The sequence below is a fragment of the Mus musculus genome, chromosome 5 (assembly GCF_000001635.26).
Source record: "Mus musculus strain C57BL/6J chromosome 5, GRCm38.p6 C57BL/6J".
Lineage (NCBI taxonomy): Eukaryota > Metazoa > Chordata > Mammalia > Rodentia > Muridae > Mus > Mus musculus.
The window spans coordinates 136683778-136710663 of NC_000071.6; the positions used below are offsets into that span (position 1 = coordinate 136683778).

Here is a 26886-nt window from a genome sequence, read left to right on the forward strand (position 1 = left end):
ACACAAGGTCAGGCTAAGCCAGGATATACATACTACAGAAACACGCAAGGGTCTGCTCAAAGGGCCTGTGGCCACAGACATCCTGCTGTAAAAATAGCTGTGGGTTGATGGCCTTAAGGAGAAATGGGCAAGATCAGTCTATCCCTTTGAGCCCCTGAGGTAGTCTAAACCAGAAGAAATGGAGGCTTGATGCCAGACCTGGAAACTCTTCTCTGGGTTCTTTGTGAGGTGTTGTTAGTATCACATGCAAGCGCACACGTGTGTGTGTGTGTGTCTGTGTGTGTGTGTGTGTGTGTGTGTGTGTCTGTGTGTGTGTGTGTGTGTGTGTGTGTCTGTGTGTGTCTGTGTGTGTCTGTGTGTCTGTGTCTGTGTGGTGTGCATGTGCGCGTGCAGAGGTCAGATGTCAAAACTGGTTGCTTTCCTTAGTAACTCTGTGTCTTGTTTTTAGAGACAGGGTCTCTCCTTTGGCTTGTAGTTTGCTGATCCAGCCTGGCTGCCTGGCCAGTAAGACCCAGGGATCTGCCTGTCTCTCTCTTGCCAGCTGGAATAACTTGTGTGCTCTCACTCGCCTGGTTTGTTTGTGTGGTGATCAAACTCAGGCAGAGTCATCTCCCCAGCCAGGTATTTATTGTTGTAGTTTCTTTTTTAAGGCAGGGGTCTGACTATATAACCTAGGCTGGCCTTGAACTCCTGATCCTCCTGCCTCAGCTTCTTGGGTGCTAGGGTTACTGGTACACCACCACACCCAGCTTTCCATGGGCTTTGGAGGCTTCTCTTCCATGATCTGTGTCTCCCATTTGACCATGAACTCTCACGCTGTATGACTTCCTATCTTTATGTGTACATTAGAACAGTCAGAAAACTTACCTTTTCTTTCTATGCCACAAACAAAACTCACCATGCCCCTCTGTATTCAAGGCCCAATGTGGGAACATTTACCCATAGAGATACCTTTGAATGGCTAGTGGTATTCTCTTTCTGGTCCTGTTACTCTTAGTTATAAGAGTATATATAAATATATAAGGCATGGTGACAAGCACTCAGAATGTTCTCAACAAATATTTCAGATCAGCCGGGCATGGTAGCGCACGCCTTTAATCCCAGCACTCGGGAGGCAGAGGCAGGCAGATTTCTGAGTTCGAGGCCAGCCTGGTCTACAAAGTGAGTTCCAGGACAGTCAGGGCTATACAGAGAGACCCTGTCTCACTGACTTGCTCACGGGTTCATGTTCAGCTAGCTCTCTTATCCAGTCCAGAATCACCTACCCACGAAATGGCACCGCCCACAGTGGGCTGGGCCCTCCTACATCATTTGATAATCAAGACAATGTAGTAAAAATGATTTAAAACTCTACCCGGAGCTTTAAATCTCCATCCTTGGTTATTGTGTGCCCTGATAAACACACACAAACACACACACACACACACACACACACACACACTTTACATTTACAATAAGCCGTAAGCAGCACAATAGCTGGGCAGCTGCCTACCCTCCATGCTGTTAGAATCCATTTCCTATCGATAACCCCAAGTTATTACTTACTAACTTAACTCTAATTGGCCAGCCCTCAAGGCCATGTTTTTGTGACTCAGCTAACCTATGGTAACTTTTCCTTTCTCCTCTTTGCATTTTCTATTCCCCAAGCCTGCGAAACTGAAACCCTACCTATGTCTTTTCTGCCCAGCTATTGGCTGTTGGCATCTTTAATTACCAATCACAATTAAGTAGGGGCAGGGTCACTTAGCATCTAGTGCAGACTCTCTGGGGCAAGCAGTTTTGGGGACCTACACTTACCATTACAATACAAGCAGAATCAGGCCAACCCACTACAAGACAACTCCCCACAGACCATCCTATAGCCCAAACTGGTCTTGAACTCATGACTCCTCTTGCTCGGACTTCTAAATAGCTGGGATGAAAGGACTGTGCCACCATGAAGGAGCAAGGTTTTGAGGAATGGAGATGTCAGCATAGCGGGGTTGGCTGATGTTGAAGGTGCGTAGCTTGTTGACCTTGGGGGGTTACAGGTAAGAATTTAGCAGGGGGTTAGGAGATAATTCCATGCTTGTCATGCTAACAGGAGACTAGAATTTGGTCCCCAGAACCCTGTGAAAAAGTATGAAAAAAAAGTATGAAAAAAAAAAGTATGAAAAAGGCATGGTAACAAACGTGTGTAAGCCCGGTGCTGGGAAAGCAGAAGCAGAGCGTTCCCTGGGGCTCGCTGGCCATCTTGCCTAGTCCAGTTGACCAGTTCAAAGCCAGTCAGAGTCAAAAATAATAGGTGGGCAGCTCCCGAGGAATCCTTGCAGTTGACCTCAGACCTTAAAACACACACACACACACACACACACACACACACACACACACACACACACACACACGGAGAGCCAGAGGGTAAGGAAGAGGGAGCGAGAGGGAGGAGAGAGGATTGAAGGAGGTTGAAAGGTGGAGGTAGAATCATCTGCTCCAACTGGCTTAGGCCGGTCTGAGCAACAGCTGTCATTCTTTGTGACAAATATTCCCCAGACGCCTTTCTATACTTCCTTGTCATTTGTGAGACTCCAACTATGATGGAGGTTCCCTGTTATTTCTCGTGGCACTCCTCTGATCAGGCCGTGAGCATGCTGCTTGCCCAGAACTGTCCTGGGCTTTTCAAAGTTAGAGGCTGGATGCCATCACGGTCTCCCTCATTGAGCCCAGAACCAAGATGACCTGGCAAGGAAAGACATTACCCCGCAGCTGGCACAGAGAGCATCCACCTGTGCCATGTAGACTCTCAAACAGGAGCAAGTGCTGCTATAGTCACACAGCCTGTCTACCCACCTGTCAGTCAGTTGTGGGCTAAGCTTGGCACCCAGGGCCTCTGCCTCAGTCAGGGTCACCTTCAGTGGGCAGGACCTACTGAATGACTGTGGAGTAAATCATGGCTCTTTGGGGTTCTCTGAGGGTGGCATGGAGGGACCTGGCCTCCAATATGGATGGGAGGCCAGTGAGGAGTTGGAAGTATGGCTCAGTGTTAGAGAACTTGCTTAGCGTTCCCCAGCCAGGGGAGGTGGTGTGAATCAGCAGTATTGTATTAGAGCCCTTGCCTATATTATTCCACTCAGGGTTAGGGGTGTGGCTCAGTGGTAGAGCCCCTGCCTAGAATCCTCCAGTGAGGGGCTGGGGGCGTGGCTCAGTGGTAGAGCCCCTGCCTAGAATTCTCCAGTGATGGGCTGGGGGCGTGGCTCAGTGGTAGAGCCTCTGCCTAGAATCCTCCAATGAGGAACTGGGGGTGTGACTCAGTGGTAGAGCCCCTGCCCAGAATCCCCCAAGGAGGGGCTGGGAGTGTGGAAGAGCAAAGTGGACAGAGTCATCTTTAGTCCCAGAAGATTAAGACGGAAGTGTAAGGAGAGGAGTGTTTTATATGAATAGGATCTTCTAGAAGCTTTTATATTAATCCATTTGAAAGGGCCCCTCTCCTTAGCGCCACTTCCTTCTACTAGCCATACGAGTTGTGAGGGCACGTATGTGTGACTTAGCCCACTGGTCTCTCAATTTTGTCACTTGGAAAGTGGGTTAATGATGAACTCTGCCAGGATATAATAGGACACTCTTTTAATCCTAGCACTTGGGAGACAGAGACATGCAGTTGGTGCTCTATGAGTTCAAGGCCAGTCTGGTCTACATAGTGAGTTAACAGCCAGCCAGAACTACCCAATGAGTGTGTGTGTGTGTGTGTGTGTGTGTGTGTGTGTGTGTGTGAGAGAGAGAGAGAGAGAGAGAGAGAGAGAGAGAGAGAGAGGGAGAGAGAGAGAGAGAGATTGATTCTGACTCCAAAGACCTGGTGTGACCTTCTGGTTTATAAATGTCAGCCACTCTTCGTTTGATTAGTATCATATTCTCTCTCCTCAAGGCAGGGATCAGCCGTACCAGGGCCTGCAGGCTTGAGGCCAGCTCCGGGGACAGCTAAGCTCTCCAGCTCTTGGGGACCCGCAGCTGCCTGGCCTGAGCCAAGCCCTCTGGCTCTGGCAGCTGATCACATGTAGTTTCCCACGCAGCAGCTGGATGGACACTTGGCTGGATGGACTGGGTCGCCTTTGAGGTTGAGCAGGGGCTGCCAGCACCACACTGGTCACCTGAGGAGACTGGGCGGCAGGTGTGGGCTCTGCCTGGCTCAGAGGGAGAATTCTTGGACTTGTGCGGATTCTCATCCAGGAGATGGGTTTGTGTGTGTGTGTAAAGCCTTTGTAATTCTCCCTCATCAACTATGTGGTTTGTTTGTCTCTCTGCTTTCTCAACACTATTCCACTATTCTGTGCATTTTCTCTCTGTGTTTCTCACTGTCTCTGTCTCTCTCTCTGTCTCTCTGTTTCTGTCTCTGTCTCTGTCTCTCTGTCTCTCTGTCTCTGTCTCTGTCTCTGTCTCTGTCTCTCTCTCTCTCTCTCTCTCTCTCTGTGTGTGTGTGTGTGTGTGTGTGTTGTACTGAAGCCTGAACCTGGGTCCTCGTGCATGCTAATCAAGTCTTCTACCATTGAACCATACCATCGCCCCTGGCTGGGGGACTCTATACTGAAGTGCATCACTAGCTTCCCACTAGATCAGTCTAGTAACCCACACTAATCTTAAACTCCGGAGCCTCCTGCCTTCCTGCCCCGAGTGCTGAGATCAGACATGCGCCGTCAGCAGTCCTGGCTTTACGTTGTGCATTTTTAAGTTCAGAAGGGGGCCCTGGGCTGGGGTGGAGATGGATGGCCCTCCAAAGTGTACACAGAGCACTGTGTGGCCACAGTTCCTGCATGTGTAGTTTCAACCACATGTGCTCAGAAGTGTTAGGGAAGGACAAAGGACAGCAGCAGAGCTCTTGACTGCACCTGAAGCCTATGAGTTCAATCTCCACCCCAGAAATCAATTTTTAAAAAAATCGCATATAAGCCCCCAGGCTCTAGGCTAATATCACATCCTCTATATAAAGGATGTGACTCTCTGTAGACTTGTGGGGAAGGAGGTTTTAGAATTCCAGAAGCTGACTGCAGTCATGCTGGCTGAGGGACCTTGGGGCCAGACCAAAGCATTTTACAGGTAGTGACATCATAATATCCCCCACTGTCCCAGAGATGTCCTACCCAGAACCCTGAAACTCAAGGATGTTGTCACCTTTGCTCGAGTGTCTGAGGCTAGCATGGTGCCTTTGCTTCCAACAGCCCTCGACCCTCTGACCCTCCCACATCCAAGGCCAAATCTTCCCAGCTGGCTGATCCCAGACTTACTCAGCATGTCCTTGGCCATTTGCCCCCTTCCTGGTCCGTGGTCCCTTGGCTAGAGAGAAAACAGTTGGCTTAGGGATGTCGGAGATCCCCGTGGCTTAGACTGTCTCCACATTGGTGGCCTTTGCCACCCACTCCCCACAGCCCCGGGGAGATGCCCTACTTGAATGCCCCTCATCTTGTCCCTGGTCACCTTCCAAACTGTTGTCTAGACCGGGAATGGTGCCTGGCTTGGAGGAGCACTATTTAAAGAGCCACCCCAAGCTGTCCCCAGACCTGCCGCAGCACTCGAAAGCACGCCAGACCATGGTAGGCTGGGACCACCTTCCCCGCACCCCATAGTCCCCATGGAGCCCAGCACCCTGGCTTTGGTCCTCTTTCTGCTCCTCTCCCAGCTCCAGCTCAGTCCTGACCTCCTTCCTCGCCTCCAGTCTCATCTTTTGGACCTTGAGCTCATGTGTGATTCTCGACTTTTCCTTCTCAACTTTGACCTTTCTCCTTTCACGGGTTTCCTCAACGGGCTGCTATGGGGGAGTGGGGGAGAGTGTCTGACTTTGATATTCCAACGTGGTCCATCCCATGTTGCCTCTGTTGGGTATCCAGTCTTATGGGTGTCCAGTCTCATCCAAGTGACTTCTTTTTGCTTGTGGTGTGTGTTTGGATGCAGTCGCATGTGTGTGCACCCATGTGTAAAGGCCAGAACTTGACCTCCGATGTTCTTCGGAGCCATCCATCTTGGTGTTTGTTTGTTTGTTTGTTTTTTAAAAGCAGAATTTCTGTGTAGCCCTGTCTTTCATGGAACTCACTCACTCTCTCTCTCTCTCTCTCTGTAGACCAGGTTCACATTTAGAGATCCCCATGCCCCTGCCTCCCACACTGGGACTAAAGGTGTGCACCACCACTGCCCAACCCACATTGGGTATTTTTGTTTTGTTGTTTTGTTTTTGAGACAGGGTCTTTCACTCTTAGCTGGAGGTTACCAAGTGGACTAGCCTGGCTGCCCACTGAGCCCTAGGGACCCTGTTCTCTTCCCCAGAACTTGGGTTATAGGTGCATGCCACCAACATCTGTCTTTTTACATGGGTTTTGGCTCTCATGCTTGCAAGACAATCACTCTACAACAAACTGAGCTGTAGACAGAGCCTCTCATCCACGTGGGTTCTGATTTGGTGCTGTTCTTTGACTCAGCGGAGGTACCTGGGGGCAGGGAGTTGGTGGTGGTAGAGAGTAACGTGATCTGGCCTTCCCAGCTTCATAGAATCCAGGGCTCTGTTCTGACTGGGAGGATGAGGTTCCGGTTGCTGGAATTGCAACGTGCTAGAGGTGTGGACCCCTCTCAGGCCCTGCAACTGTGCCCTGCTCCTGTGTTCCAGCCCCTGGTAACTCAGCCCCTCTGCCTCCTTTGATCACTTTCCATTAATGCCTGATCTCCTACAGGACTAAAAGTTCTTTCCCCAAAGACGTCCTAAGGAAGGGACTAGACCCAGGCTTTAACTGGAGACTAGCAGGTACCTTGTACTCATTTGATGTTTAGAGGCAGGGACTATTCCTGATTTTATAAATAAAGAGGGTCTGGGGTGTGGCTTAGTCAGTAGAGCCCTTGCTCAGCATCCATGAGGCAGTGCGGTCCATCCTCAGCACCACATACACTAGCCATGACGATACGCATCTCTCACCCCTGCACATGGAAGGTGGAGACACAAGGATCAGAAACTCAAGATCATCCTTAGCTACATAATGAGTCTGAGTCTGTAGGCCAGCCTGGGCTACATGAGACTCTAAGTTTAAAAAGAAAAGGTTGTGCTGGGATACCCAAGGGCCTCTACCCTCTCATAGGAGAAGGGGAGGGGTGATGGGGGCATGGGTTGTGAAAAGGGGTGACTGGGAGGGGACAGCAATTGGGATGTAAAGGAAATAAACAAAAAGAAAAAAATAAATTTGGTCGTCAGAAAAATAAAGGTTAACATAAGCAGGGAGACAAAGACTTAAGGAATGTAAAAGTCGTGTGTGTGTGTGTGTGCGTGTGTGTGTGTGTGTGTGTGTGTGTGTGTGTGTAGGCATGTACGTATATATGCAGAGGCGAGAGAAGGATGTCAGTTGTCCTGAACTATAACTGGCCACCATATTCCCTTGAGACAGGGTCTTTCACTGAACCTGGCGTTGACCTAGCAGAACAAACCTCATCTATGCCCATCTCTACCTCCCCTAGCGTTAGAGTTACAGTTGGGGGGCAAATGCACCTGGATTTTTATGGGAGTTCTGAGAATTTGAAGTAAGGTCTTCCTGTTTCTTCAGGAAGCTCTCTTACCCACTAACCCAGTCTCCCCAGTCACGAGATCTGCCTTTCTTACCACAAGAGCCAGGGTGAAAATTCAGGTCAGGGTGACCCCCTTCTTTCTTGGACTGTTTCCTGCAGAATAAAGCTTATCTTTCAAAGGTGTAGTATGGACTTGAACTTCCAAGCCAGATAAAAGGTGCCCTTCCTGCTTTGCAGGGCTCTTAGCCTCCAGGAGGGCCTGTGGCCAGGTGGACCTGAAAGACCAGGGTGGAAAACATGTGTGTGTGTGTGTGTGTGTGTGTGTGTGTGTGTGTATAGGGGGGCAGTGATACAGCCCTGAGAACTAGTGGAATATCCTGCTGACGGAAGTGATAATTTTTTATTAATCAGAGGAAAATGTATATGTAATTACGAGAGATGAACTCCACAGGGGAGTTCTTTTCTTTATGATATCTGAAGGGATTTATAAATATTTCCTAGGCTTAGAGCATCCCCTGTGTGGCCTCTTTGCCAGCCACCCCCCTCTTTCAAAGGATTACTCAAGACTAGCACCCAGTAAAAGCTAATTATAAGTCGCTGGGTTGTTGCTCCTGACATGGGCCCAGGGGCCCTGGGGAAAGGGAGAGTGGGGTGGGAGTGGGGAGACCACACAGGTGCTAGAGTAAGTGTGAGCAAAGCTAGGGAAACCCCAGCTAGGGGGACTAGGCAATGGCTGCTGTCTGGCAGGGACCCCAGGCCCAGACTTTTGCTCCTTTCTGACATTAAGAGTCACTTTTAAGGATCTGGGCAGAGCTGTGTTGGTAACATGCTTGCTCTGTGAACATAATGTCCTGAGTTTGATTCTCCAGAACTCAGGTGGAGAAAAGGTGGGTGTGGTGTCACGTGCTTGGAATCCCAGTGCTGAGGAAATACCAACCCAGAGGACACAGAGATGGTGGGTCATGGAGGCGTGCTATCCAGCCTAGTAGAATAGGTAAGCTCTGTCCAGTAAGAGATCTTGTCTCAATACTGTAACTAAAAAATGGCCCAGCCAGTAAAAGATGCTTGCTGCCAAGTCTAATGACCTGAATTCAATATTCAGTCTCTCTGATCCCTCACATGATGAAAGGAGACAACCAACACCTGAAATCTGTCGTCTAACTTACACACGGACACACGGACACACGGACACACACACACACTATGGGCCAGATATTAGGGATAATAGGCAGCTCAAAGAGAGATTTGGGGTGGGGAAAGAACCCACATGAGTGGACAGGGAGCTCTGAGATCCTGTCTAGAAACAAGTACTGCAGGGGCTGAGAGAGTATGCTAGGAATATTCTGGAAGCTTTTAGCAGCTGGACAACAAGACTAGGTCTCATCAGAGTGGATGGTGACTGGTGGGAGATCCGGAAGCCTCACACAAGGGCTGAGGCTAGAAAAGAGCCCATCTGACCCCACCTGCACCAGGGGCCTGGGCAGGGTGGGCCACTGAGTCATGAGTAGCTGCCCCACCCCCACCCTGCGCAGTGGACCCTCTGCAGATGTCTCTCCTGAACTGAGAAAAGCAAGTGTTGGTTACTTCTCTCTAGCTGTGGGGAAAAAATAAATACCAAAGCAAGGTAAATTTGTTCTGGCTTAGTGTTCAAGGATACAGCCCAGCTTCCGGTGGGGTTATCTGCATCCGCAGTCAGAAAGCAGAGAAGGCAGGAACTCAGCTCTCTCTCTCTTTTTTATTCAGTTCAGGACCCCAGCCCATGGGATGATGCCACCTACTCTTAGGGTGGTTCTTCCCACCTCAGTTAACTAATCTAGAAACTTGCTTGCAGCGGTGCCCAGAGGTTTGTCTCCATGGTGGCTCTAGGTCTTGTCCAGTTGACACTTGTGAAACTCTGTACAGGGCTTTCAGCCGGCTGCTATTTGTATGGGGAAGACGGGCAGAGCTCCCTGGACCACGGTGTTCAGGGACCCGTGGCTGGCACTGGTGACTTCGGACCTCTGAAAGAGACAACAGCTACAGGTTTTATCTCTTGTGCCTAGGCACCCAGAAGAGCCCGCAAGAGAGTAGAAGGCACAGCCAGCTCCAATGTCTTTTCGATGTTCGATCAGTCCCAGATTCAGGAGTTTAAAGAGGTTGGTTGGTGGCCCTGGTGACCCTGGGGACCCTGGGAGTCTATATTAGTTAGATTTCTTGTTGCTGCAACAAAGTGCCTGACAAAAGCGATTTAAGGAAGGAAGGAGTCCCTAATTCTGGCTCACAGTTCTACAGTCTGTGAGGGTTGGGGAAGGCATAGGGGCAGGAACATGAGCTGGTTACACACACACACACCGGCAGCCAGGGGCAGGAAGTCAAGAGAGGTGAAAGCCAGCGCTCAGCTCATGTCTCCGTTTCATTCAGTCAAAAACCCAGCCCGTGGGATAGTGCCGCCCTCACTTAAGGTAGGTTTTCCCACCTCACTCCAGTCTAGAAACCCCCTCACAGACGTACCCAGAGAGGTTTCCATGATGATTCTAAATCTAACCAAATGAACAATAATAAAGATGGACCATCACAGGAGGATTATTCAAGGAGCCCACCGTGACTGCTCACACTGTCATCATTCAAAGTTCTTATGGCTGCCTTTGTGGCTCTATTCTCTAGCCAAGCCTGTACTCTCTGTGTGACCCATGGAAATGCTTTTCCCTTTCTGAGTCTCAATTTCCATCTCCAAGACTCAAAGTCTCTTTTTGAGCCCCTGTTTCTGTCTGTGAGCCAAAGCTCTCAGGATAGAGGTTCAGAGAGGGTTCCCAGGATGCAGTGCGCATGAGACTAAATTGGAGACCTGGGCGCTTACAGGCTCCAGGTTGAGGTTTCTATGGCTGCAGACAGCCAAGGACACTCTGGGGAGAAGGGCAGGAACCTGTTGGTCTGGGTGGGCCCTGGCGGTTCAGAGCCAATGTCTCCATCAGGCCTTCACTATCATGGACCAGAACCGCGATGGCTTCATTGACAAGGAGGACCTGAGGGACACCTTTGCTGCACTGGGTGAGTAAAGCATCAGCTGGCAGAAGCTTGGCGCTTAGGGTAGAGCTAAGGATTGCGGTGGGAAGAGGGGCAGACCAAGGCAGCCACAGTGAGGGGCTTGAGAACTGGGAAGCCCAGGGAGGGAAAAGTTTCCAATGTGACAAGAGGACTTGGTGGCTAGGGAAAGACAGTTTAAGGTTTGTTTGTTTGTTTGTTTTGATGTTGTGCAAAGGCCCTGGGGTAGTGAGAGGTCAAAGAGGTACTGTAGCACATGCCTGTAATCCCAGCACTCTCATACCGGGGCAGGCGGATTTCTGACTCAGTGTCTGCCTATATTACATGACAAAATGCTGTCTCAAAAGTTGGGTTTGGAGAAGCAAGGGTGGTTGAACGAAGGTACCGATGTGGATTGAGTTTTGAATTTCTGGGATCCTGAGTGTCTACTGGGACCTTGCAGCATCCCAGGAATGCATGAGACCTGGGGCTCCCTATGCAGCTGCTGCCTCCTCCTCCTCCTCCTCCTCCTCCTCCTCCTCCTCCTCCTCCCCTCCCTTTCTCCTCCTCTTTCTTCTTCTTCTTCTTCTTCTTCTTCTTCTTCTTCTTCTTCTTCTTCTTCTTCTTCTTCTTCTTCTTCTTCTTCTTCTTCTTCTTTTCCTCCTCCTCCTCCTCCTCCTCCTCCTCCTCCTCTTCTTCCTCTTCCTCTCCTCCTCCTCCTCTCCTTCCCCTCCTCCTCCCCTCCCTCCCTCCTTCCCTCCCTCCCTCCCTCCCTTTTGCTTTTGCTTGTTTGTTTTTGTTTCACTTTTTAACCTGTGAGAGGGAGATCCAGAGAGTCATGCTCTGCTTTCCAGGAAGCCCGAGAGGGGGAGGGGAAGGTGGGGGAAGGGTGGACCGCTAACGGGTAGACTCTAGTGTCTTCACCAAGTCTCCCTAATGGACACACAGGGACACAGGGCCAGATGGAGACAAGTTGGCCCATAGAAGCAGGAGAGACCGCAGGACTCTCCCTGGCTTCTTACAGGCCTTGTCCCTCCAGGCCCCTCACACCCTCCCTCTCCCCCTCTCCAGGTCGCATAAATGTCAAGAACGAGGAATTGGAAGCCATGGTGAAGGAGGCTCCGGGGCCCATCAACTTCACAGTCTTCCTGACCATGTTTGGGGAGAAACTCAAGGGTGAGCGAGGTTCTCCGGGGCCTAGGGGAGCACTGGGAATAGGAAGGAGATAACTCACCTGCTTGGCCCTCATGTTTGCGTAACCGCAGATGTAGATATGCTTGGGTTCCCAGGCACTGTCCTCTGCTGCGTACACTGTCCTGGACCCTGCATGCACAGTGTGGATCACCATAAAGCCTCCCCCTTGTAATTCCACTGTCAGAATAACACCCACCCACCCCTTCTACTCCCAGTTCCCCTTCCTACCTTCCCTCCTTCTCCCTGCCAGCCCTGCCTCTCTGGTCTCTGCTGATGGTGAGGGCGAGGCAGAGGGGTGCTAAAAGGGAATGGGGTTTCTGAGATCAACTGTGGCTGATCCCATTGCTAGAGGGGTTTGCTTACCTTGTCCTGTTGTGGAGTCACTGTGGTTCCCAGGGAAAGGACCAGGGAGCTCATTTCAGGGATGAAGAGTCAGGAGGCGCAATGAGTTCATGATACTTGCCTCAGGGATCCCCAAAAAGAACACTTGAATAGATCCAGTTCTAACTTTCCACACTCCTGAGACATAGCCTCAGGCCTGGGCCTTGAAGAAGGGCTATCTCTCTTCCTTCTCTCCTTCCCCCTGAGAGCTCCCCTTTAAGCACATCCTTGAACCTGAGGGTTCTGTGGTTGAATGGGAAATCCTGGGCTGTGGCTGCCCTTTGCCTTTAAGATTGAGATCTGGCTACCATCACAGGGTGAAGGAGTGCTAATGTGTGGGTTGATGCTTGCTGTACCTTGGTATTGTAGTAGAGCCTTGCCTAGACTATTCCACTCAGGGTTAGGGGCGTGGCTCAGTGGTAGAGCCCCTGCCTAGAATCCCCCAGTGAGGGGCTTAAGGTACAGCTCAGAAGTAAAGCCAGAGAATGGTGTCTCTAGCCCTGATGTGACATGTATATTGGGGGTGAACAGGAAAGGGCACCACTTTTAACCGTGTCTGCCTGCTTTCCATATGAGGAGATTGGTGACTGAGGGCCTGCTGGGGACCTAGAACTGCAGCTTGTTCTCATCTTTGCTGGGGTTCCAGGCCTGGGGCTCCAGCTGAGGCTGTCATGCAAACTTATCTAGGGTTGCGTGAGAAGCTGGCAGTGGGGAGGGCAGTGGGCTGTGACAGGCACCATCATGGCAGTTAATTGAGACAAGAAGACTATCCTCTGGTTTCCCACAATGGCAGGCAGCCACTGCGCCGAGCTTTTTTATGAGTCTTCCAGGCCGCAGAGCAGAGGCCCTCTCTGGGGACAAGGCAGGGAGTGGCTGGCTGAGGTGAGTGTCCCACAGACAGCCCAGAGCTAACCAAATCCAGGGCTGAGTCCCTAGGAAGATGGTGGGGGCCAACTGCAGACCAGCTTTGGCTGCTAGGACTCTTCAGAGAGACACAGGGGTCTTTAACTCATTGATCGAAGTGGGAGGCTGTGGCCCTAGAGGCTAAGACTCTAACCAGCCCTTAGTAGAGCCCCCTGCACCCTTCTAGCCCCTCTACCTTAGGGTTGCTCACAACTCTGCTGCTAAGTTCACCTGAGAGGGTCACATCACAGAGGGGACAGTGCTCTCCTTCCCAATAAGCAGAAGTCTGATAGAGGAAACATATAAGGGTCTGACCTAGCCCCTCCCTGGGGGATTCTAGGCAGGGGCTCCCCTACTGAGCCACGCCCCCAGGCCCTCACTGGGGGATTCTAGGCAGGGGCTCTACCACTGAGCCACACTTCCAGCCTCAGAATAGTTTATTTTGGTAATAATGTTCTTCAAAGCCACAAAAGTGGTGCAATAGGAACTGTTTGAAGAGCTTAGAAGTTTCGCAGAAACCTAAGCGGACTACATACATTTAGTTGTGAACAACCTGCCCCACGACACATAGACTCCTTGCAAGAGCCTTCACTATACTCTTCACTCTCTGACAATTGTTCCCACCTCATACGTGAAGAAACGAAATCTCAGCGAGGTTAGATGACTTGTCTGTGGTCTCAAAACTGATATTATTGAATACTCTGGGGGTGAGGAAGCAGCGGCTGTGAGACTTATTTGTGACTCAAGTTAGGCACAATGGCCATGAGTGAAGAAAAAGATCTCTGGACTTGGGGGCCAAGGCTGGAGCTCATTGGAGATGTCTTCAAGATTGGGCCACTCAGAGACAGGTGGGGCACATGCTGTGTAATGATGCAGCTGGAGTAGTTCCGATTGTGTTACTTTTGTGGATTTGAGAAAAGAAGCGATCAAAATAAATTTGGTCTGGGGCTGTAGCTCAGTGGTAGAGCTCCTGCCTAGAATCTTCCAGTGAGGGACTGGGGGCGTGGCTCAGTGGTAGAGCCCCTCCCCCGCCTAGAATCCTCCAATGAGTGGCTGGGGGCGTGGTTCGGGAGGCGTTGGAGACCTTCCTAGTCTCTTAACTCCTGCCCAGTTCAGCACCACTTTAAGAGGCCCTTACTACCCTTTCTTGTCCTATGTGTGCTACCTATAGGCACGGACCCAGAAGAGACTATACTGCACGCCTTCAAAGTGTTTGACACTGAAGGAAAAGGCTTTGTCAAGGCTGACTTGTAAGTTTTAAGGATTGAGCCAGGGTGGGGGTGGGTGTCAGCCCTGGTTCCTCTTCCCCTCAGAACTCAGCTGAGTAGGGTGAACATACATCCAGTGGCTAGAAGTCCCTGCCCCAAACCAGCCGTTCCTCCTGGTATACTGTTCCTCCCTCCTGAGCTGGTGCTCCCCTCTCTCTGTGTGGAAGTGAGTGGGGAGTATGGTATGGGTCAAGGATTGCTTCTGAGTATTGGGGATGAAGAGGGATTGGGGTGAACCTCGAAGGATGAGTCCAGATTGGCCAATCTAGGGCAGAAATGGTATTCTAGATGCGGGGATAGAAAGGATGAATCAAGGTTTAGTGTGTATGGGATGCTGAGCTGGGGAATGAATAGCCTGGAGCCTGGAAGAGGAGGGGGAGGAGGAGGGAAAGAGGAAGAGGAGGAAATGGTTATGACCATGGAAATGAGGGGTGGAAAGGGAAGGACTGTCCAGCAAAGATCCAGAAACCAGGGTTTGGAGAGAGGACAGGGCCAGATGAGGACATCACTGAGCAGCTCCGCTTGGGATGCCTGGGTGGGACATGGCCATAAGCAGCTGTCCTGCAGGCCCTGGCGCTGGCATGACAGAGGTGGGCTCTGCTCTGGTGGCCTGTTTTACACACACATGGGAACATGTCTTAGTAAGAGCAGAAGGGGCGAAGAGCCAAGGTCAGGAAGCAGCAGTCTACATTGGTCCCTGGATGTTGGGCCAGCCTTTAAGATGTCCCTTCCAAACTTTGCTGGTTCTTAGGAGGCCCTAGCTTGTGAGGTGTCCCCTCCCTCTTAAGGATGAGCTGGTATCTGGTGACAGCCCATTGTTTAGGAGTTCGGGTGCTGCTCGTAGAAGCTTCCACCTATGGGGTGGAGGAGAGGGCGGATGGAGTCTGGTGGAGATAGAGGTTCATGTGCCTTTTTTTTTTTTTTTCAAGACAGGGTTTCTCTGTGTAGCCCTGGCTGTCCTGGAACTCACTTTGTAGACCAGGCTGGCCTCGAACTCAGAAATCTGCCTGCCTCTGCCTCCCGAGTGCTGGGATTAAAGGCACCAGCTTGTGTGCCTTCTTACATACTGTCCTCAAAGGCTGTGTGAGTCAGGCTCCCTGGAGCACAGAGGGAGCACCAAAGTGGGACATTGAACCAAACCTTCATCATTAGGCTCTGTGCTGATTCCTGAATCTCGAGGACTCAGAGAGGTACCAGGAGAAACCCCCTCCTGGCATGACCAGGACCATCTTATCTCCCACCAATATAAAGATAGGACTGAGGTGGGGGTAGGGAAGGAGTGTCCCCGAGGGACCAATTTTGGGAATGGAAGGAACAGTCCTGGGCTGTGGAAACCTAGCAGACAGGGCTGCTGGCCAGATAGGCCACAGAAATGGATCTGGTTGAAACAGAGTATATGCAAAGTCCCCATCGTTGGTAACCTGGAAACTGTGACTGTCCCATAGTAATAAACAATGGAAAATATGTGTGGCTCCTTAACCAGGGCCTGCTACCAACGGCGCCAGAGGATACCCTGAGAGCAGAGGCTCTGCTTAGCTCTCTGGTCCCATCCTTGCCCACAGAACCCCAGTGCTTGCAAACCTTTGCCAGCTGTGAAGGATGTAAATTATTGTGCAGAACTGGGTGCAGGCCTCACCTCTAGCAGTATTCTCCTTGATCCCTAAGGAATCAGGCCCAGCCCTGTCACGCCCCTCTTTGGGATGGCAGGGAAGTCATAAGCCCACCCCCCCCCAAAGTCTCGGTTTCTCACAAATAAAGGGGATTCTTGCACGAATGTCCCAGGTCTTCCATGAGAAGGCTGGACCACATCTTCCCATGATGCTTTTGGCCTTGAACAGTATGATGTAGTTTGGGAAATGCTGGAGGCCAAACACAAATAGCCAAAACCACAAGCTGGAAGAGGCATCAAGGAAAAGACAGGGATAGGGCAGGCGGGCAGGCGGGCAGGCAGGTCATTCCAGCTACTATAGAAGCTGGGGCAGGAGATTCAAGACCAACCTCAGCTACTAAGTAAGTTTGAGGCAAACCTGGGAAACTTAGTGAGAGATGTTTCAAAACAGAAAGTAGTGAGGACTCTGGATACAACTTGAGGGTAGAGCCCCTGCCTAGAATCCCCCAGGGAGGGGCTGGGGGCGTGGCTCAATGGTAGAGCCTCTGCCTAGAATCCCCCAGTGAGGGGCTGGGGGCGTGGCTCAATGATAGAGCCTCTGCCTAGAATCCCCCAGTGAGGGGCTGGGGGCGTGCCTCAATGGTAGAGCCCCTGCCTAGAATCCCCCAGTGAGGGGCTGGGGGCGTGGCTCAATGGTAGAGCACCTGCCCAGTGAGGGGCAGTAGAGCATTTGCCTTACATGGTCTAGGCCCCGGGTTCCACTCTCTCTGACAATGACAAAGAACTCCTCCCAAGAATCTAAGATTAGTTGTTAGCACACCATGGAAATCCGAGAAGTCTCCAAGTCACATCAGAGTCTCAAGTTTGTTTCATCTCCTCCCGGTTGTTGCTAGGAGGGTAGAGGTTGCAAGAGAAGCAGTTAGGGGTCAAAGAGATGCCTTGGGGCTGGGAGAACCAGCCCTAGACTGGGATCATCTGGGCTAGAGCTCCTCTAGAAACTTCATGTCCGGGTGGCCACCAGGCAGCTTTTCCACAAGACATGATGGCTTCTTTCTACCAACAGCATTAAGGAAAAGCTTATGACGCAGGCTGACCGGTTCAGTGAGGAGGAGGTGAGTGTGATCTTTTTGGGGGGGTAGACATTCCCATAACATCCATTGTTCTGACTTCTCCTTTCTTCAACAGTCCCTATGTAACCCTCAACTCCCTTTCCCAGGTCAAGCAGATGTTTGCAGCTTTCCCGCCAGATGTCTGTGGCAACTTAGACTACAGGAATCTGTGCTACGTCATCACACACGGCGAGGAGAAGGACTAGATGTGTCTCCTCCATACCTGGAGTCAGCCAAGATGGGGTTGGGTGGGCAGGGGGCAGTACAGGGCTATCATAGGTAGGGAAACAGTCTCCATCACCCCCGGAGTCCGGAGCTGAAGTGGGAATAAATAACACAGAGATGTGCGTCTGAGTGATGTTTGCGTGGTTAGCACTCTGGTTGGGAAGATGGTGAAACATTCCCTTCCACGCTAGTTTTTCCAAAACTCTTGGTTCCCTTGCTCTGCTCAGCTGTTCCTGATGAGCTGATATTTAAAAGTAATGGACATTTGTAATGCCCCTCATCTGGACCACAGGGCGTTGACTTCATTGGCGGGGGGGTTTTATTGAGCACCTAGCGTCTTTGAGTCTCCTGGATGAGACAGGGTTGTTCATGTGCAGGTCGTGAGGACTGTGGGGAGAAAGAGTCTCAGATGGACCAAAGCTGGGACAGGGTGTGAGTGGGATGGAGGGTGGGACCGAGAGGGAGAAACTTGGCAGAAGGAGCCGGGCAGAAGCGAAGTTAGGGAGGAGGGGAGATGGGTTCAGGGACATTAAAATGTAGGCAGAGAGCTCTCTACTTGCACGCATGGCATCAAAGATGGTCTACATGGGGCTAAAGGGGACCTCATTGTGATTAAAAACGTCTGCTCACCAAAAGACACCACTGAAGACACCAAAAGATCAGAGCGAGGACAGAGGAAGATTCTGGAGGCACATAGACCTCGACAAAGGTCTCATCTCCTCTGTGTGTGTTATACTTAAGTCTGCAAGGGAGTAATGGAAAATATGAGTTACTTTATTGTATGGGGGTGTGAATGCGTAGATGTTAAGGGACATATAGGGGAGTTGCTTCTCTCCTTCCACCATCGGGGTCCTGGGGATGAAATAAAGGTCTCATCTTGGCAGCAGGTAGAGAGCCCCTTTATTTCCTAAGCCACTAAACTGGCTCCCCTTCCCCCCCCCCCGCCCCGTAACAAGATGGCTGAGAACAACTTCAGAGAGGAAGGATTTATTTTGTCTCATACATTCCGAGTGTTCAGTGCAAGAAGATTGCAAGTTTGAGGTCAGCCTGGCCTGTAGGATCCTATCTCCAATAAGGAAAGCAACGGGAGGTGGGGAGGGGAGAGGGCAAGGCAGATAAACAGTCAGACAGACAGACTTAGGAAATAGGAATCCTTTGCCATTCTCTCAGGAGAGGGGGCAAGAGAGGTTCTCCCATCAGCCTGCAGCTCTTGGCCTGGGAGACAACTGAGTGGTCCACTAGAGAAGAGGCTGAGGCTGCTAGAAGAATCCTTCCTCTACCACAGCCCTGGCTGCCCCTTGCTTTCTAAGACTCACTTTCCTGGAAGTCATGAGTGGAGCCCTGTCTACACCGAAAACTTGTCAAACCTGTTTGTGTCCCACAGGAGGAGACAGAGCCAGGGCTACAGGGAGTGGGAGCCTCAGGCAATCTCTGACACCCCCTTACTTGAGACTGTCTGACAGCTTGGCCTGCCATACTGCAGGGGCCCTAGCTCACTAGGGACATGGGCAACCAGTGCAGAGGTCAAAAGGGGATCCGGCAGGTTAAAGAGGAAGTGTGTGTGGGAGGGGCATTCACTTCCTCGATCCTCAATCTTCCCTGTCCCTGCTCTCTGAGCCAGAGTACAATGGTGATCAATAAAACCAGTTCAAGCTGCATGGAATTCAAGAGGAACTTACAAGACTCCCCCTCTCAAGTTGAACAGTTAAAACTTGTGTGTAGCTGTGGCTTAGAGGTAGAGAGGCCCTGCCTAGAATACCCCAGAGAGGGGCTGGGGGCATGGCTCAGTGGTAGAGCCCCTGCCTAGAATCCTCCAGTGAGGGGCTAGGGGCGTGGCTCAGTGGTAGAGCCCCTGCCTAGAATCCCCCAGTGAGGGGCTGGGGGCGTGGCTCAGTGGTAGAGCCCCTGCCTAGAATCCCCCAGGGAGGGACTGGGGGCGTGGCTCAGTGGTAGAGCCCCTGCCTAGAATCCCCCAGGGAGGGGCTGGGGGCGTGGCTCAGTGGTAGAGCCCCTGCCTAGAATCCCCCAGTGAGGGGCTAGGGGCGTGGCTCAGTGGTAGAGCCCCTGCCTAGAATCCCCTAGTGAGGGGCTGGGGGTGTGGCTCAGTGGTAGAGCCCCTGCCTAGAATCCCCTAGTGAGGGGCTGGGGGCGTGGCTCAGTGGTAGAGCCCCTGCCTAGAATCCCCTAGTGAGGGGCTGGGGGTGTGGCTCAGTGGTAGAGCCCCTGCCTAGAATCCCCTAGTGAGGGGCTGGGGGCGTGGCTCAGTGGTAGAGCCTCTGCCTAGAATCCCCCAGGGAGGGGCTGGGGGCGTGGCTCAGTGGAAGAGCACCCACCTAGTCTACATAAAGCCCTGGGTTCAATCCTCAGTGCTGCAAAACAACTAAAACCAGATTAAGACCTTGCTGTACTTCTACTGTCTGTGCCACTCGCGCTGGACACAGGGCCTTTGCTTTGCTAGTTCTTCTGTTTGGAACTTTCTTCCACTCTATTACTCCAGCCTGGCTATGTGGTTGCAGCTCAGCTCAGCCCTGACAACTGCAATAGGTCAAAGCCCTTTCAGAAAATCAGATACTTAAAAATGTGTATTATTACTCGTGTGTGTGTGTGTGTGTGTGTGTGTGTGTGTGTGTGTGTGATGTCCACACACCTGTTTGCATGCTCATGTGGATGTCAGGAAGTTGTTTCACATATGGAAGTTGTTTTTGTCCTTCCTTAGGATAAAGTTGTCAGGCTCATGGACAACAAACACCTTCTCCCTACTGAGACAGCTAACTGAGCCACCAGGTACTTCTGTTGGGGAATTTTAAGTCCAAAAGGTTGGGATTCAAGTGGAGTTTTGATCACTACAATGCCCCTAGACCCCAAATGTAGGCTTGGTATATGGTAGAGTCTATTCAACCCTAGGATATCCAGAGAATCAGCCTGCAGCTGGGCTGCAGCCAGGCCCTATGGAGGCCACTACAGAGTTATGTGCCCCATGTGGCCAAACCTGGTACTGCATTCAGTTCCAGAGTCCTCCCTTGGGCTTCACCAAGCCTACCTGGCCAGTCTACTCTTCAGTCGTCCCATAAGAAGAATGAAGAAAGAACTCAAGTGTATCTTGGCGTCTTAGGGACTATCATGGCTCAGGATAGCAGCGAATCTGAGACTGAAGCCACTTTTCTGTTTTTTTCTTATAAAACTGGCCAAACTGGATCACCTAGAATGCCTGATGAACCCTAATCAGACCTGGGAGGCGATGGGCTGCAAGCCCAAACAGGCCTTTGGGTCCCCAGAGATCTGGGGCAAGGAATTGGCCCTGCCCTGGGCCTCAGCCTGCTCCCCCAACCAGCTGTATCTCATTGAGGATAATTAGCCCAGCCAGACGCCTGGCTCTCGGCCTCTCATTTTCCACTCAAGATCCATCCGCCGGGGGCCTTCGGACAGTGGCCCCACATATAAATCAAGAGGGGGTCGCTGTTAAGAGAGCAGGGACATTCTTTCCACCCATGTGGCTGGCTAAATTGTCTCCAAGAGCAGATTCTGTCTTGGCGCCCAATCAAGAATGGCCAAGGCCTTTGAAGGCCCTTCCAGGATGAACCCCAGGGGTTTGAAGCTGTCTGAGCAAGCGGCAATCTCTGTGGGAGCTTCTGCTGACCACAAGAGGGTGGGGCCTCTGAGGACGGTGGGACAACGTGATAGAAGAGGGACAGACCTCGCCTGACAGGAGGCACCCCCATTATGGAGACTCCATAGCAACTTTGGAGCTGACTGTATCTCGCTACATGTAAGTAAGGGCTCTGTCATTAAGCCACGCCCCCAGTCACTTACTTGGGGGTTCTAGGGCAGTGGTCTACATTGAGCTACACCCAGCCCCTTACTGGGGGATTCTAGGCAAAGCAGTTTATCAGTGAGCCCCGCTCAGCCCTTGCTGGGGCACTCAGGAATTCTACCACTGTCTCCCTCTCCTTATTTTTGCTCTGCCTGGGCTGCACCTTGAAGACCTATCTCAAAACTAAATAAATGTACGGCTAGGAGCACATCTCAGTCGTAGAACATGTGTGAGGACCGTGGCTTTGCTCACTGCCACTCCAAAAAGAAATAAATGAAAACAAATGGATATCCACACGTTGATATTAGTAAAAAAGATGGGATGTATACTTAGTGAGAATAAAAAATAGAATGACAAACATGACAGACCTAGGTCCTCTGCACATATGTTACAGTTGGGCAGCTTGGTCTTCATGTGGGCTGCTAACAGTGAGAGCAGGGGCTGTCTCTGGCTCTGTCATTTCCCTTCACACCCTTTCCTGCTACTGGGCTGCTCACCTCACCTCAATAGGAGAAGATGCACCTAGCCTTAGTGCAACGTGAGATGCTGAGGTTGGTTGGTATCCATGGGAGGCCTCCCCTTGTCTGAGGAGAAAGGGAGGAGGAGTGGAGGCAAGGCAGGGAGGACTGGACGGAGAGGGGGGAGGGGAAACTGTGGTCGAGATGTAAAGTAAATTAATTAAAATAAAAAATCACGAAAGTGGAATAGGAATCACTGAGATTTTGCTTGTGAGTTCTAGAGAAGAGGTCCTGGAGAGACTGTTAAAAGAGGACATTTTAGAATTTTCTGGAACACTGGTTCCAGAACTGTCATACTCCCCACTGAATCAGCATTTTAGTCTTGACACTAAATTTCTTTTTTTTTTTAATTTATTTTTATGTAAATGAATGCATGTTTGAGGGGCTGTGTCTGTGCACATGAGTGCAGTACCCAGAGAGGCCACAAGAGGGCTCTGTCTGGTATGGATGCTGAGAACTAAACTTGGGTCCTTCAGAAGGGAAGTACGTACTCTTTCCAGCTTCCTGAGCCCACTTTCTTTCAATAGTGAGGTTCGATCCTGAACCCCACAGTGTCTGGTTGGAGCCAGGGAATTGTGGCTGCTTACAGACAGAAAGACAGACTCCGGGGCATGTGTAGTTTATGATCTGGTATCAACATAAGCTTGGAGTTGATCCTGTAAAATAAACTTACTGGTGAATTAAATACCCGTTCAGGGCCATGGAGTCAAGCATTTTGCACATGACACGGGCCTATCCCGTGAAGTTTTTTGAAGCCACGCCCACCGTCCGTGCTTCATACTTGCTCCTAGTTTGTTGTGGGGTCTCTTATGCTGACCCCATGCTGGTTGTATGGGTGGGGTGTGGGTGTGGATGTGATTGGGGAATGAAGAGACTGGTTCCAGTGTCCTGAGAGTGGCGTGACAGGGTCGAGGCATACCTTTCTTTTTATATCTTCAACTTGTGTAGCCTATTAGCCTGGCTCAGTTGCCTCAGAAGACAGGGTTCTATTGGTGGCTGGGTAGCTCTGACACTCCGACCCTCAGCGCCCTCCTGGCCTTCCCATGATCCAACTACAATCATGGATTCCACAGCAGTCAAGGACAAAAGGGCACAGACAGTGGCTCTGGGACAAGGCTCGGAAGCCAGCTCCAGTCCCAGCTGCTGCCCGCCCCAACACCTCATCCTTACTCAAGACCTGTTATCCGAGTGCTGGGTGCTAATGTCTATGTTTGGAGAGGGTGGGGCACTGGGACCCAGACTTCTTGGTGCCATGGAGACACTGGATGGGAGTGGCTGGTGGGCGCAGGGGTGGGAGAAACAGGCCATGTGGAGCTATGGTAATCCAGAATTTAGCTTCAAAGCTTGTGCCTTCAACTTCATTGGAATGTCCACCCACAAGGGTGGGGACAAGCTAAGTCTGGCTCCCATCAAACTTCAGAGAGTTACTGTGTCTTGTTTGGCTGGGGACTGAGGAGACTGTCTCATGGGGTTACAGGTCGGGGATCTTAGTGGGCGTATATAGGGTCAGGAAACCCCAGTACAACCTCTTAGGCCATGTCTACTCTAGGTCACTGACTACCTGTTTGGGCCCTCATATCGCCCCCCAGAGAGATGGATGAGCGTCCCACCCACCACCCACCATGTGCACCCTCAGCTGGTACTTGCTGCCGGCCGCCCGGGTTAGAAACTCCAGTTGGCCTCGGTGAATGGAACGCACAAAGACCGCTTTTGTGGCTCCACAGCGCCATCTACTGGTTTTTGAGCCACCTTGCCTGGCTTCTGTTTCTCCCAGGCTTCTAGAGTCAACACAGCCACTCATAGCACAGGGTTTTAAAGTATAATTTTGAGGCAAACAAGTCTGAATGAGAGTTGTGGCTGCCTCAGTTACTGCTGAACCACAGACCTTAACCTCTTTAAGTTTCCTGGAAAAAAAAAAACTCGTGGGCTGGGCTCAGTCAGTAAAGCTTGCCTCGAAAGTATGTGGACCTGAGTCCCATTCCTAAAACCCATGTAAAAAGCCAGGTACTGAATCTGTGCTTAAGGTGGAGACAGGTTAACTCTTGGGCCTTGATGGCCAGACAGCCTAGCCTGATTGGCAAGTACCGGGTCAATGGGAGACTCTATCTCAGAGAGAGAGAGAGAGAGAGAGAGAGAGAGAGAGAGAGAGAGAGAGAGAGAGGTGTGACAATATCCTTGAGGAAGTCTTGAGGTTTCTTCTGGCCTCTACATGATCATGCATGCACCCTCACATACATGCACATACACAAACATGCATTTAAAAATAGCTTGCAAACTTATAGCGTGGTCTTTAAGCTTTCTACTGTGTGCACACAAGACCGCATCACAGCCCTGTAATTACATCTCTAACTTCAGGCGATAAGGACACTGAGGATACCCAGGGGATGGATGGAGGCTGCAGTGATACGTGGATAGAAGGCACCGGATTGCCAAAGCCCGCTGGATGCACACTTTCCCACAAATCCATCTGCCTTCAGCATCTTTGCCTCCGGGGCTTCCAAGAATCATGACACATGTCTTGATTTAGCCTCCAGCTTCGAGCCCCGGCTGCTTCCCATGACAAAGGTTCACTTGCATGCATGCGCACCTTCTCTTTCTCTTTTCTGAGACAGGATTTGTGTGTGTGTGTGTGTAGCCCTGGCCGTACTGGAATTAATCCATAGACCAAGCTAGCCTTGAATTTAGAGATCCCCCTGCCTCTGCCCTCCCCGGTGCTGGGATTAAAGGTGTGCACCATCACCACCCCACTTCTCAGTTTCATCTATTGCTGTGATAATAAAAAGATCTGACAAGAGCAACTTAGAAGAGTTTATGTCAGTTCATGGTCCCAGAGTTACAATCCATCCTATGGGGACATCACAGGGGCAGGAACACCGGAGACAGCTGGTCACATCACATCCACAGTCAGGAGCGGGGGGTGGGGCTGGGGTGTGGGGGAATGGGGTGGGGGGATGAATGCGCATGCGCGTAGTGCTCAGCCCGCTTTCGCTTTCTCTACTCTCAGTCCAGGCCTCAAATGGTGCTGTCCGCTTTTAAGCTGGGTCTTCCCACATCAATTAACACTGTCAAGATAATCTCCCACAAACATGCCCACAGGTCCATCCGAATGAGACAGTTCCTCGCTGAGACGCTCTTCCCAGGTGACTCTGGGACGTGACAAGCTGATAATTAAAACTAACCTGCACAATGGACATGGGAGGAAGTAACCTGTTTGGATCCAGATCTGTCCCTAGTGGAGCTCAGGGTCCTGAACAGCTCTTCTCTCTGTGATGGCTGGCTTCCTGTGTGGCAAGTGAATTGTCAGGGTCCTTTCGGCCGCTTCTACTGTCTAAGCCCTGTCCTGCTTCTCACGCTACTGTGGGTGGGAAGGTAGAGGACATACAATGGGAACCAGGAGCTCGGGACAATTCTCATCCGCACCCCACCCCCAAGCAGTGGGGGAGTCTGCATCCTGGAGTCTAGCCTGATTCAGCTTGGTGATATTCCACCTCTCTTGGAAGTCATGTCCGCGCCACCCCACCTTCCCCAGCTCAGCAGCTTCTTCTTACTGGAGCCTTAAAAGGGTTCCGGGAACAAAATACCTCTAAGGATCCACTTCCAGTGGCCTACTTCCTCCAGTATAAGCCCCGCCTCCTCCAATGCTTCCCCCCCCCCCCCCCCCACCAAGTAGCACCACCACCTGGGGATGTAGGCTTTAGCTCTCGGCCTGTGGAAGGGATTCCGTGTTCCAACTAAGGCTTGCCCGAGGCACCCTGCTGTGCGAGGCCTTCAGCTTGTCTTCCTGCTCACAGGGTGCTGTCCTGCTGCCTTCTTGCTGGTGTGGTCACGGTGGGAAAGGTGTAGTGATGCAGAGCAGTTGACATCAGAGTGGACAAAAAGACGCATCAGAAAGTATAATTGGTGGACAGGAAGCAGCAAGAGGCTGTCTGAGAGTGACATATGTTCAGAAAGCAAAGACTGCATCTGTCAGTAGCCCATGGTGTGGCTTTTTTTTTTTTTTTTTTTTTTTCGGGACAGAGATGTGACTCTTATATGCAGAGTCCCAAGGGTAGAGGAGATAGAGAACTGCTTATAGCTGGAAGAGAAGGAAACCAGCCTAGGTACTGGTGAGCAAGGCTGTCAGGGAGCCAGTAGCCAGCCTGTCATTGCTGCAGCTGCTCAAGAGGTAGGAGTGGGAGAAGGATTAAGCGAGGCTCCCAGAATCAGAAGACAGGATCTGGGGCCTCCAGTCAGTGCTGAATGGTCATGTGAACGGGGTTAGGAGTCTTCAAGGCCCCAGGAGTGTATATGAGGGCATTGACTCCCCAGAGGGGACAGATAGGAGCTTATACTCCAGTCTGCAAAGGTGGTGACAGAGGCCACTGATATGCACAGAGAGATGCCAGCCCTTGCCCTGTAAGGACTGGAAACACTAGAGGTTGCTAGCCTTTCCTCAAGGGTGGAGCTGTGGAGCCATCCCAAGAGGGCAGAGGGAATTGGTCGCTTGGCTGTCTGGGTTCCTTGTGTGTGTGTGTGTGTGTGTGTGTGTGAGAGAGAGAGAGAGAGAGAGAGAGAGAGAGAGAGAGAGAGAGAGAGATATGTTCTTGTGGAGAGCATGTGATGTGTGTGCACTGTGCCTGCATATGTGTACACATGACTGTGGAGGCCAGAGGTCAACCTTGGGTATCATTTCATAGGCACTGCTGATCTTACTTGTTTGAGACAGGGTCTCATGCTAGGACCTAGGGCTCATTGATTAAGGTAGGCTGGGTGGCCAGTGGGCTACAGGGACCCTGCCCCTATCTCTACTTCTTTAGTACTGGGATTCTACACACGCAACACCACATCCAGTTTTTTGGGGGGAGGTTGTTTTTGTTTTTGCTTTTTAATGTGAGTTCTGGGGAGTGAACCTGTGTCTTCATGCTTGTAAAACAAGCGCCTTACTGACTAAGCCATCTCCTCAGCTCCTTAGGTGCCCTCTCTTATGGGTCAGTATGGGTTCCTGATAGCCTCCAGCAGTTTCTGGACTAAGGAGTTTTGGTAGATTCTAGCTGTTCTCTTTAGGTCTCAGGGGTGCTGGCAGCCATTAAGGGACAAAATGCAGGTACACATTAGTCTAGAAGCAAAGTTCCTCTGACATTAGCTCTCAGTGGACACATTCTGGGGTGGAATCTAATGCCACCATGAAGTTTGTTGTTGTTGTTGTTGTTGCTGTTGTTGTTATTTTGTTTTATTTTTACATTTATTGTTTATCCACCTCATATGTGTCTGTATGCCCACACATATGTCATGGTATGTCTGTGGAGATCAAAGGACAAGTCAGATCTAGCCTTCCACCGTGTGTGTCCCCAGGGATCAAACTTAGAGTATCCAGTTTGGCAGA

General features: G+C 51.1%; 1 protein-coding gene across 6 annotated transcripts; it reads left to right on the forward strand.

Annotated features, from left to right (window-relative positions):
* The first annotated feature begins 5114 nt into the window (after nucleotides 1-5114).
* Nucleotides 5115-18080, forward strand: Myl10 (myosin, light chain 10, regulatory). 6 transcript variants are annotated; one of them, XM_017321050.1, is made up of 7 exons: nucleotides 5115-5558; nucleotides 9549-9641; nucleotides 10458-10533; nucleotides 11578-11682; nucleotides 14156-14234; nucleotides 16925-16973; nucleotides 17047-18080. In XM_017321050.1, exons 1-7 carry the CDS (start codon nucleotides 5469-5471, stop codon nucleotides 17251-17253), a joined length of 699 nt encoding a protein of 232 aa, XP_017176539.1. In that variant the 5' UTR covers nucleotides 5115-5468; the 3' UTR covers nucleotides 17254-18080. The 6 variants fall into 6 exon arrangements, with proteins under 6 accessions (XP_017176539.1, NP_001289948.1, NP_067624.2 ...); NM_001303019.1 differs by lacking the exon at nucleotides 5115-5558 and adding an exon at nucleotides 12875-12963 and having other exon boundaries at nucleotides 9369-9641; nucleotides 17078-17317; NM_021611.3 differs by lacking the exon at nucleotides 5115-5558 and having other exon boundaries at nucleotides 9369-9641; nucleotides 17078-17317.
* The last annotated feature ends 8806 nt before the right edge of the window (nucleotides 18081-26886 follow it).